Source organism: Macrobrachium nipponense, chromosome 3 (assembly GCF_015104395.2).
Source record: "Macrobrachium nipponense isolate FS-2020 chromosome 3, ASM1510439v2, whole genome shotgun sequence".
Lineage (NCBI taxonomy): Eukaryota > Metazoa > Arthropoda > Malacostraca > Decapoda > Palaemonidae > Macrobrachium > Macrobrachium nipponense.
This window is the reverse complement of record NC_087202.1, coordinates 34,305,492-34,318,558: the sequence shown is the minus strand read 5'-3', so window position 1 is coordinate 34,318,558 and position 13,067 is coordinate 34,305,492. Positions and strand designations below refer to the sequence as shown.

Below are 13,067 nucleotides of genomic sequence, written 5' to 3'. Positions count from 1 at the left end.
TAAAATAAAGAAAAGGTCAGTACTACTAACTCGCTCACCCTCTAAGAGGGCGTCGGTATGAACACTAGGGCGAGTGAGACCACTACCACGAACCACTTACCAATAGGAATCTCCTACGACAAAACCCCCACAAGAGGGGAGCCGACCCACAGAGTGGGCAGCAACTACTACTACTCCATCCCATGCTGCCGACTGCTGCGCCTCTGGTGGCCATCCTGAAGTTAGCAGACAATCTGAGCGCAGGGATGGGTAGGGTGGGAGTTCGCTGGGCGACACGAACCAATCGCCCAGAAATAGATTTTTCCTTACGTCAAAATCCCTTTCCTGGGCTCAGTTCGTGTCGCTGCGTGAAATCGTACCAGAGAATTAGCACAAGATTGTAAGAAAATAAATAAATAAGGTCTCAATAAAACTTAAAATAAAATAAAGAAATATAATTGCTAAGAAATATACATATACACAATTATACTAGTTAGAAAATATTCCTTAAAATTAACTTAAAGTTAACATATATGTACAGGGCTTACATGGAATATATGTTGATCTTAACATTTGTGTATAGTTAATATGTACAAAGTAAATAAAGCAATTATAATAATAAATTGAATGTGAACAAACTTAGGGAATAATATAATAAACAAATGTATATGACTTAGTATACAAAACCCGTAACCATTGCAAATGTAGATGTGTCACCCTAGCATATAAAAATAAGGGACCACATCATAGAGATCAGAATATACAAACAATTGTGGGTGACCCTAGCAAAAAAATAAGGGACACCCACTGTACCATCACAAGAGCAGCTAAGACTCAAGGTAGACGTAGATGAACATGGTAGGTATAGACAAACTGTTGAATGAGATAGGTAGAAAGGAGAACTGGATCTTCAACTTTTTCTTAAGATTAAGCAGAGTCGGGGGAAACTATGTTACCCGCCGCAACTGCTGAAAATTTCAGAGCTTCCATGGACTTTAAGTAATGACGCTTAAATTACTGTCGGCGATTTCCATCCAGTATACTTTTTTAAATCATCAAAATTCATGTGTTGGAAATAGTTAATTGAGGTGGCAACTGCCCTGACATCATGAGCTTTAGGGAAGGAATCAGGGTTGGCTTGCTTAATAAAGTACAGGATCTGGTTGCCTGATACCTTTAATAGATAAAGTACCACTTTGTTTTTCTCTCTTAAAGAGAGGACCCGACGAGGATGAGGATGTCCTGGACAGAAAGGCTCGTAAGGTCGATACTGGACAAAGAGAAACATCTTGTGGAAGGGGTATAACCTTCCACGGTTCCCACCTCATCAAAGGATCCTCATTCTTTGCTAAAAAGCTACGTTCCGGAGAAAGTAGAACTTCCCCTGTGGGAAGAAATTCTATATGATTCGGATCTCTGGATAACGCCGACAGTTCTGAAATTCTAGCTCTGAAGCCAAGCTTAATAAAAATAGAGTTTTTCTTAAGAGCATTATAAATGAACATGTCGTATTGTCTGTTTCTGAAGCCAGCTTTAGAACATCATTCAAGAACCACGATACTGACGTAGGCCTCACTGAAGGCCTAAGTCTAGCACAAGCCTTGGGAATAGACGAGAAGTAAGAGTCTGTCAAGTCTATGTTGAAGCCGAGTTGAAAAATCTTCTTCAAGGCTGACTTGTTTGTCGTAATAGTGCTAGCTGCTAAGCCTTTTTCAAATAAAGATCTGAAAAAGGATATAGCTGAATTGATTGTCATGATTCTAATATCTGATTCTCTCAGGAAGGTTGCCAACTTTTTGACTGCAGCATCATACTGTCTTAAAGTTGAATCTCTTTTATCAGATTCCAAGAAAAGAATATTTCGTGGATCAATATCTGCATCTTTTTTAGCCGCAAACTTCATGAAGTCCATAAAGTTAGGGTTTTGAGAATTCCTGAGGAAGCGAACACAGTCTTCGTTTGTACTGACTGGGAGAGCCTGGGATTGGGAATTCGAAGAGGACGAAGACCCAGTTCCAGAATCAGAGGGCGGGACCAATTGCTCTTCGGCCAGTCTGGGGCTACTAGAGCTACTTGACCCTTGAACGTCCTGAGTTTGTTCAGTACCTTCAGGAGAAGATTCACTGGAGGAAAGACATAAATCTTCTCCCAGTTGTTCCAATCTATGGACAGGGCATCCGTGGCATAGGCCAGAGGGTCCAGGTTGGGGGCCACATAACACGGGAGTTTGTGGTTCGCTTGAGATGCGAATAGACTACTTGTAGACCCTGGAACCCTCCGGAGAATCCATTGGAACGAACTGTTGTCCAGTGACCATTCGACTCCAGAGGAACTGAGCGGGATAGAGCATCTGCTATGACGTTTCTCACTCCAGCTATATGGGTGGAGGAGAGGTGCCAACTGAACTTGTCCGCCAGGGGAGAAGATGGCTACCATGAACATGATTCAGATGCGTGACTTGGAGCCCCCCTCCCTGTTTACGCAATGGACTACCACTGCGCTGTCCAGAACTAGCTTTATGTGGGAGTTCTTTGGCGGACGTAACCTTTTCAGAGTCAAGAACACTGCCATCGCTTCTAGTACGTTTATGTGAAGCCGGCGGAACTGGGGTGACCAGGTTCCTTGAACCTTCTTGAACTGAGAATATCCTCCCCAGCCGCTTAATGAAGCGTCTGTGTGGATGGTAATCCCCGGAGGAGGAAACTGAAGGGGTACTGATATTGACAGGTTCTTGACTTTTGCCCAAGGGCGTAGACGATTCCGTAGAATCTGTGGGACTGATGACAACTTGTCCCTGGATCTGACATTTGCTCGTGAGCGCCAGATTCTGGTTAGGTCTTTCAGTTTGGCTTTCATCAAGATGTTTGTCACTGAGGCAAATTGGAGGGAACCTAGGATTCTTTCCTGGCTTCTCCTTGAAGCAAATTTGTGCTTTAGAAATTGCTTTACTGACTTCGCTATTTCCTTTCTCTTGGCTGATGGAATCGACAGAGTATGGGAGGATAGATTCCATTGAATGCCCAGCCACTGAAAGTTGGACTCCGGAGTGAGTCTTGATTTTGTCCTGTTTATCTTGAACCCAGATACTCTAGGAACTGGATTACTTTCAGTGTGGCTTTGTGACATTCCTCGACTGTTGGAGCCCAAATCAACCAATCGTCGAGATACGCTACTACCATTATCCCCTGAGACCTCAGTTGTTGGACGACTACTTCTGCCAACTTTGTGAACACCCTGGGTGCCACGTTCAGACCGAAGGGAACTACCTTGAAGGAGAATGCTTGATCTCCTATCTTGAAGCCCAGATAAGGGCGAAAGTGTCTTGCAATAGGGATATGATAATATGAGTCTGTAAGATCGATAGAGGTGGTGACGGCCCCCACGGGGAAGTAAGGTCCGCACCTGGGAGATGGTCAGCATTTTGAACTTGTCGCAGCGAATGGGCCAAGTTTAAGCGGGACAAGTCTAAGATTACCCTTCTTTTTTGTGAGCCTTTCTTTGGAACGCTGAATAAGCGACCTTGAAATTTTAATCTGTTGACTCTCGCTATTGCTCCTTTCTGAAGGAGGTCCTCCGCATACTCCGTCATTTCTTTTGATGGAAGTTGAGGAAAGTCTGATGGAGGAGCGGGATCCGCACCCAACTCCAACCCAGGCCTTTCGACACAATACTCTGTGCCCACTTGCTGAATCCCCACCGGTGCCGGAAGAGAAACAGCCTCCCTCCTACCTTCGAGGTCTCACTTCTGCTGGGTTGAGTGACCTCCGCGGCCTCCACGGAAGTGTTTTCCCCTGTTGAGAGACCTTCCTGATCCTCTCTGACGAAAGGATCCCCTACCTCTGCCTCCCCTGTCAAAGCGGTCATATTGCTGAAAGGCCTGGCCTTCGAACACTTGGTTGAAGGCTGGGGAGACAGCGTAGGAGGTGGAAGGTTGAGGCTGGGGGAAATCACGTAGATGGGCTGTGATTGAGCCTTAGAAGTAGAGGGTTGGGCTGATTGTACCAACGGAACAGCCGAAACAGCCTGGGTGAAGCGTTGCTGCTTTTTTCTGGTAAGGCTGATAACGTTTCAGTTTCCGCTGAGACTTACCTCTTGCTGCTTGGTCTTGGCGTCTCTTTGCAGTGAGACCCCAACGATCCTTAAGGCTTTGGTTAAGCCTTGTCGCTTCCGCTGGACCTCCTTTACCATTGAATCAGGAAAGAGGTCTGCCCCCCAGATGTTGGATGAAAGCAACTTATTCGGCTCATGACGAATAGTCGCTTCCTGGAGGACATGTTTCCGGCAGTTAGTTCTGGCTGTAGCAAACTCAAACATGTCAGACTGGACTGTTTGCGTCAGTGACTTGGTGAGAAGCTTGAAGAGCGGCTCAGAACCGTAAGAAATAGTCGCTACTTCAGTCATTGCCATGGTATTAATGGACCTGGCTAGCCTAGTCTTGGCCTCAAATTCAGCTTGAATGAGGCTGTCTGGAAGTCTAGGTAGCTTCTCACCAAACTGATCCATAGCACAGTCTGGTTTGAGTTTGCCAGCCGAAAAGGTGTTGGGCAAATCTTCCCACAATTCTCCGAGTGAAGGGAGCAAAGGAGATGTGGGGTCTGCTTCCCTTAGCTGTGGCAACGACTCCCCCTTCTGGGCAGCTGGAATAGTGACCGTTGCTATCTTGCTGAGAAAGGGAAGAGGAGTTCCCTCCTCCATCGTAAAAATGGTGAAGGGACTCTTGAAGGCTTGAATTGTCGTATTTGAACAATCCATATCCTCTAAACACCTGAGCCATTCTCTTTGAGCCTGGTCACGTGAGTAGAGGACTGTCTCCTTAGGGACTCATCATCTAGTCATGCTGCGTCAGTGAGTCTGGCGTAGCCAATGAACGGTGGTTGGAGACCCTCCGGGTAGAACTCGAAGTCCTCAATCCTTCGAGTACCACACTCGGAATGGAAAATAAGACCGTCCTGGAAAGGGGCGTATGACGCCACCCTCCAGGGGTTATTCATAGAGAACGGAGGCAGAGAGTCATGAGGTGGAGCTGAGCTAGTCCGGTGCCGAAAGCTGGGGGAGTAGCTAGAGGGGCCTGATTAAGTCCGGCGATAATATTGTCCCTGAGACGTAATCCTGTCGGACAACCGGGAGAACATCTGCTCCATGCTGCTCCTCAGAGAGCCGACCAAGTCTCCCATGTGTTGCAACAGTCCAGCATTGGGATCCAAAATCGGAGCTGCTGCGGAGGTGGATGGGTAACTTGGAACAGGTACCAAAGGGAGAGGAGAAACTGCTGGCTCAGCCAGAGAACGTGGCCTCTCCTTGGAAGACCTGCTCTTTGAGGATTTGGAGCTTGAAACAGAAGCTCTAGACCTCTCTGCTCCGGGTTTGCAGCCGGAGACTTACGAGACGTTGACAGCCGACGAAGTCTTTTTGGACGACGACGACGTCTTTTTGAGGGTTTTTACAACCGTCTGGCCCTTGACCTTAGGTCTTACCGAAGCGTCGGGAGAAGTATAAAGGAGCTCAGTTCCTGTAAAGCCTTGGAAGGAAGCTGGAGAATTAGCAGGAGTTAGAAGACCCAGTGGCGCCCAAGGAAGCCCTTGGGCTCCAACGTACCTACCTCGACCAACAGGTCGTCAACACCTACCATGGTTCTATATTCAAATCAAGTGTCGTGACGTCCGACAAGATATCTTGGCCTGGTTCCTTTATCGAAGCGGCAAGCTGTTGATGAATCGCCGCCATAGTCGGGGCTGCCTCTGCCGGGTCGACGTAACCCGTCGACTTGCCGCCGGGGAAGATTAGGACAGCCAACCTCTTCTCTAGAATGTAGGGCTGTCCCTTGGCGGCGTTCTTCCCGAATCCGCCGACCCAAGCCCTCAGGGTTGCCAGAGCGGTATCTCTAACGGCGGGAGCCTGGAAGAGAGGGCGTTCATTAGTTTTAAGTTTAAACTTAAGATTAAAACTTAACTAATATTAGGCTTAGTCTAAAGACATAGGGGATGTACCATCCAATATAAAAGGACCTTAAGCTTAAAATAAAAGATTAAAATTAAACTTAAGATCTAAACATTTATTGGAATTACCGAACGGAGTTGGGAATACTTACCCCGTCTAAGAACTGACTCACGAGATCGTAACATATGGTGCAGGTTTCGTGGAACCAGACCTGCAGATTCCCGTGCGGAGTCGCGCATGGAACGTGGGACCTGCAGACTTCATGTCCACAGGGGGTCGCTGGAGCATGGCGGTTGGCATCCTGGAAGCTCACAGTTGGTGGTCTGTAAGTGAAAAGATACATGAGTACCCTAAAGACATCACTTACAGGCTAATAGGCTAACAGAACTCCGCTGCATGCCGGAGCGCGAAAAATTTTTGGGCATAACCCCTCCCTTACCGCCTGAATAGGCTATAACCCCGGAAAGATCCGGTGTGACAACGTAGGTAAGGGAGGGACTCGGCTTAAGCTAGCTTAAATTAAACTTATGATAGCTTAAAATAAACACTAAAACACTTAAGCCTAATTAGCACTAAGTACCGGAATAATTCCGGTTCGCGGCGGTGTTCGTCTCGCGATATCAGCGAGACGGGATGGTTAGAAAAGACCAACTGTACGCCTGATGTCCGCCCGTAAGGGTGAACTAGCAACCTTCCACGTGATTGACGGAGCTCCGGTAAGATAAAAAGCACCAACAATCCGGGAAGGAGCGAGAGGGCGAAACAGACTCGAGCAAACAACGGGGCAACGGAGTAACAACGGAGGGGGAAGGCCAATCCCCCTACCTAGCCACCCCAGCGCACCGTGAAGCAAGAGAACGGTCAAGTCCAGTCCTGGGTCTGTCCAGCCTCCCCTACTCCCTCCGCCTAGGGAGAGAGGGAGACAGGCACGGGTGGAGCGAGCGAGGACAGACCTCCCTCCCCCCGGCTCTATGGGAGAGCGGGAGGAGGGAGGGTGACTGGACGGGCGCCTGGCTGCTTCGCGATCACATGGTGACCACGGAGCGGTAACATAAGAAAACACATCAATAAACATAGCCTAGGTTAAAGCAAACCAACTAATCAGTGAGATGCTATAGAGAAGCAACTAAACTGATGAGAGGAAGCAATAAACTGGTGGGGACTCCAAAAATACGGGACCTAGGCTACGTAATATGCCAGACGCCGAAGGCTAACCTAAAATACATAAAATTACTAAAATTAAATTAAAATAAAAGTAAGAAAGTAAATCAGTAGGAGAAAAAATCCAGGAGTGTACGACTAACCCGAAAGAAAGTCTACCACTCAAAGCTAGCCGGGGCCGATACTAAGAGCTGTGGCTAGGGTCTGGATGGAAAATGCCTACGCAAGGTAAAAAGACATGCATGCATGACATAAACCAAGTAGGCTGGACCCCTAACATAATATAGATAACTAGCCATAGAGCATAAAGTAACAAGGGAAGGTTCTAGGTATGGAAGACCAAGAACGAACCCGCCACGAGGCAGAACAATGCCGCCATGCTTCCGATCAAGAGCCAGTATTTATACCTAAAAAATGGCAAATACTGACTCAAGGTGGAAAAAACCAAATAGAAACCTTAACAGATTACTTAACTTAGCTGCTGCGATGGCTGAACTCTCCATAACTAGTAAAATCCTCGAAAGGGGCACAAAAAACACGAGCAAAAAAGGTACGTGTGTACACAGTGCGCTAACTTAAAAGGATGGCCACCAGAGGCGCAGCAGTCGGCAGCATGGGATGGAGTAGTAGTAGTTGCTGCCCACTCTGTGGGTCGGCTCCCCTCTTGTGGGGGTTTTGTCGTAGGAGATTCCTATTGGTAAGTGGTTCGTGGTAGTGGTCTCACTCGCCCTAGTGTTCATACCGACGCCCTCTTAGAGGGTGAGCGAGTCAGTAGTACTGACCTTTTCTTTATTTTATTTATTCTCTGGTATGTGTTAGTGCATTTACCTTAGAAATAATGGATTAAAGGGATATTTCGCGCAGCGACACGAACTGAGCCCAGAAAATAGTTTTTTTTTAAAGTTAGTTTTTAGATAACCTCACAACATAATTGAAGACCTTTTATTGGCATCGTACAAAATTCCAAAACTCAGGACATAGTTTAAGACCTTTTATCGACATCGCACAAAATCCAAGGAAAGAATCAAATTGCTTTATTCCTTATTTTCACTTGTTCAGATCATCAAATTATGTTTTAAGATTTGAGCAAGGAGAAAGCTAAAGAAAATTGGAAAACTGATTGGGGTGCTGCAAAAAATCTTTGGTACTATCTAAAGAAGGTACACTGTAAATAAGTACCTTGTTAAGGACTTGTTACTCACAGCATGGTTTATTTCAATCCATTCTTGTCTATACTTCCAAGTAAGGTAATATTTTGAGTGCATAATTTGATCATGTGTAAAGGCTATTATATGCTTCCCTAATTTATTTTCCCTCACAATCCTTTATTCCTCTTTCCTCTGGAGGAAGGTTTGGTGGCTCCAGTAGCAAATGCTCTTAATCCTTTATTCCTTTTTCCTCCAGAAGAGGGTTGACAGTGCTGGTAGCAGATGCATTGTAATTGCCATATTAAGTATTTCAAGTCTCTGTGTATACTAAAGGTTTTTTTATGACACCTTTTTTAGCATGTCTTAATGATGCAAAGCTTGTTACATTATCATTCATTCCATAATAAATATGTACCCAGGCAGTTTTACAAGGCTTATATGAGGAGAAAGGAACCAAGTGAGAAACTTCTTTTAACCACGTTCTCCAACATTTTGGTTGCCTGTTTTACAGTGCCTCTCTATGTTTCCACTAGTTTTGCTATTAGATCTCTGGGTTCTTTTATATCTTTTACATCATTTAGTCCTTGTATCTTTTGATGTGTACCTTATATGTGAAGACCTCATTATGCAAATGTGAGTGTCATGGTATAGAAAAGCCATCTCAAAGACAAAAAGGTCAGTCTGTGACCATCAAGAATTTAACTCAGTGGTTTGGTTAAACTGTTTAACAAAAATAAGTTAATCATCAAGGGCACATCTTATAATTTCTTGAAAAACTAAATGTTTCCTTACAAAATCATTGTGTATAATATAGCCTATTGCGGATGTCCACGAAATCATACACACATCAGTTCTCAGTGGGAAATAGGAAAAAGATATCAGCTGCATCATCATCATCATTTCTCCCAGTGTCATGTGATGCAAAAGACCTCTGAAATTCTGCCACTCACCTCTTGCCTGTGCTTTATCTTCCAAACATCTCCAGCTTCCCTTCTCAATTCTCATCTAAGAAGGAATGGGTCTTCCAACTCTTCTAGTGCCCACAGAAGCCCAACTGACTATCACATACTATTTCCCCAGGGGTTGTACCAAGGACAAGTCCTAAACTTCTTACTCTCCCTTGCATCATTATGTAATCTGCAGTTAGAATTTTTCTTGTATGGTATCATTTATAATCCTGTCCTGGAATCTAACTGCTAATGCTCTCCCTAAAGCTTTATTCTTAAAAGACCATTTAGATATATTTTGTTGTTGAGTGATTCCTGTCCATATAGTGAAACTGTACTAATGTATATTCATATTTTTGTATGCCATTTTTGTCAGATTTCCAAATTTTATTCAACCTCCCCCATTGTTTGATTTACATTTTTAAGTACTTATTATTGTTCCTGTAAAGATGCATAATAGATCTCCAGACTTGGGAACTTTCTTAAGCAATGAGCTTGCAGTGCTTCTGTCAGATAATAGTTATATTGCCTGAATGTTCAATATGTGAGTAAGTGGCTTCTCTCCTCCTTGTTTGCTTTTCTTCTTCTACAAGGCAGCATCCAGGCAGAGTAAGTGCTGGACAGGCCTTGATGCAGGTAGACTTTACAGTTGAGCATCATGTATCAGAGCTTCTTCAGCTTACAAGATGTCTTGCCCTTTGCTCTCCCTTTTAATAAGGGTTGTTGAGAGTGGGTGGTTAAAGATGCCACCTGAACAAACATGTCAATTCACATTGACCCAGGTGATAGCTGTCTTTTGATGCAAACATGTTTATATCACTGTATAAGTAAAAACTATGAACTGCATATAGTACAGTAAAAACTATGAACTGATACTTTTTTTAAAAAGCAGCATATCCTCTAATGTTAGGAATGTAAAGTAATTTTCATTTTGTTTGTTTCCCTTCATTAAGCACTTCATTATTAATTTTGTTCACATGCCTCTTTGGTATCATTTACATGACTTGGAGAGTCTAGTTATCTTGCTGCTATGTCCCTTGTTTTCCAGCATTAATCATAAACATTTTCTGAGATACTGTAAGTCTGTAATAATGACAGTTACTTATCAGTTTTGTATATCTCTAGTGGATCAATTCAGTGTTGAGTAATTGATGGTTTTTAAAGAATATTATATGGACTTTAGATTGGAAGTACAATCATTTTATTACTCCATAAAGTATAAAAGTGGTAATGTCTTCCTCTAGTTTTCATTCGTAGGCTCTTTGTGTCATCTCCCAAACACTAAGTTAAAATTTTATGTTTAGGAAATAGGAACTTGTTTCTGATATGGGTTTTGAAAGATCCTAGGGAAGATTATTTTATACATCCTAAGCACTTATACATATATTTTATATTTCAGGAATTGTCTGTTTCTAATAGAATTCTATGGTCACCTTCTCAAAGACAGCTACAAGCAAGTAACCGCCCAAGAGTGCTGTTTACTGGCTATAAAGATTCACAGGATGAAAAAATTGTACTTGACCTCGGTATGTAGTATATGCTAAGGCAAATTGTACTGATCCCCTTATAGATTTTTCAGGAATGTAGTATATTTTTAGATGTATGTTGCATTACTATTATTTTGATTTTGTTTTTAATGATTTACAAACCTGTAAATTTTATATTGCCATTATGTATGTTTAACAAGGCGTTAACCTATTGTCAGATGAGCAAAATGATAGTTAAAGGTATATTTAGGGTAGGCAGTCAGTCACATTTCACATATTATTATAACCACTTTAACTGCACCTGCCTGTAAGCAGTTCTGCTCAGTGGTGGTTTTCATTTTACTGTGTTTACATGACATCACTTCAGGTTTTCTTAATTGTTTTCAATTGAGGTGATAAGGGAATGAAAAGCAAGAGGAAGAAAACAATACAGCAGTGGCAGAAGAGAAAGGACAGACTAGCTGGGTCAAATAATGTTACAACCAGATGAGAGCCTCACAAAAATAAACATTTGAGCCTCTGAAAACTTTTAATGTTACTTGTGCATATTACTAACTCATCTTCTAGTGTGTCACCCATTCCCTCCCAACCAATTCCCTAACGTCATTGCTGGTAGTTCCAGGTATGTTATCATCTTAGGAAACTGCAGCCTCACCATCTAAGTCAGTGGATTTGCAGGTTTCTGTCATCCTGGTTATTCCTTTAGACTTCATAGCTTTGGACCCTGATGGAAAGGATTCTCCTTAATATTTTTGCACCTGATAGATTGGGCTGCTTTGCTTGACCTTTGCCTTTGTACCAAGGATGAGCATCTTATTATCCCTTGAATGCCGAGCCGGTATTTCCGAAAGTGTCTCCCGTATGCCAACGGCGTTCGCGAGTGAGCGCCGAAGCAGAAAAATTGACAAGATTAAGAGTTCATTTTTGGCTCCTTTTTTTGTCATTGCCTGCAGTTTAGTATGCAACCATCAGAAATGAAATAAAATATCATTATGATATATAAATATTGGAATATATGACCGCGAAAAAAAATTTCATATATAATTGTATGCAAATCGCGCTGTGAGCAAAACGGTTAAAGCTAATGAGTTAATTATTTTTCGTTGTATTGTACACTAAATTGCGATGATATAGGTATATAACAAATTGTAAAATGATCAAAGCAACACAAAGAAAATATTATCACAATGTGATGCATGAATTCTTAATGCGCGGACGTAAAAAAAGCTTTTTTCCAAAAATTCACCATAAATCAAAATATTGTGCTAGAGACTTCCCGTTTGTTGCAAAATGAAGGTAATTGATTGAATATTACTAGACTGTAAGTGTTGTAGCTTACAATTGCAGTTTTCTACCATTTCAGTCGAGTTAATGTTGACCGAAGGTTGAATTTTTTCTATTTATTGTGATTTATATGAAAATATTTCAAAACTGATAAAAGCTACAACCATGAGTTATTGTATTCTACATGATATTATGCATATTTTCATATATAAAACTTTATGTAATGGCTAATTTAAAATGGTGTAAACATTATGACAATTGGAAGAAAAAATTTATGATTTTTTCTGAAGTTACCGCACGAACGTAAGGAAAAAGTTTTTTCATAAATTCACCATAAATCAAAATATTGTGCTAGAGGCTTCCAATTTGTTGCAAAATAAAGGTAAATGATTGAATATTACTAGAATATAATAGTTTTAGCTTACAATTGCGGTTTTCGACCATTTCAGTCGAGTCAAAGTTGACCAAAGGTTGAAATTTTGGCACTTATTGTGATTTATATGAAAATATTTCAAAACTGATAAAAGCTACAACCATGGGTTGTTTTTTGTTGTATTCTACATGAAATTGTGCATATTTTCATATAAAAAACTTTATGTAACGACTAATATAAAACTGCAAGCATTACAACAATCGGACGAAAAACTTTTGATTTTTCGGCAGTTACCATGCGGACGTAGGAAAGTTTTTTCTAAAATTCACCATAAATCAAAATATTGTGCTAGAGACTTCCAATTTGTTGCAAAATAAAGGTTATTGATTAAATATTACTAGAATGTAATAGTTTTAGCTTACAATTGCGGTTTTCGACCATATTTTGGCACTTATCAACATTTATATGAAAATATTTCAAAACTGATAAAAGCTACAATCATGGGTTGTTTGTTGTTGTATTCTACATGAAATTGCGCACATTTCCATATATAAAACTTTATGTAACGGCTAATTTAATATGGTGCAAACATTACAACAATCGGACGAAAAAATTTATGATTCGGACGAAAAAATTTATGATTTTTTCGGTGGAGTTACCGCGCATACGTAAGGAAAAAGTTTTTTTTTTTAAATTCACCATAAATCGAAATGTTGTGCTAGAGACTTCCAATTTGTTGCAAAATTAAGGT

General features: G+C 41.9%; 1 protein-coding gene across 1 annotated transcript in view; it reads left to right on the top strand.

Annotated features, from left to right (window-relative positions):
* The window catches only part of LOC135221698 (uncharacterized), a gene marked incomplete at its 5' end in the record, with an annotated part of 209,763 nt that overhangs the window by 124,042 nt on the left and 72,654 nt on the right, over window positions 1-13,067 (top strand). The window contains 1 exon segment of the mRNA XM_064259438.1: window positions 10,572-10,698. Coding sequence (XP_064115508.1) covers window positions 10,572-10,698 — 127 coding nt within the window.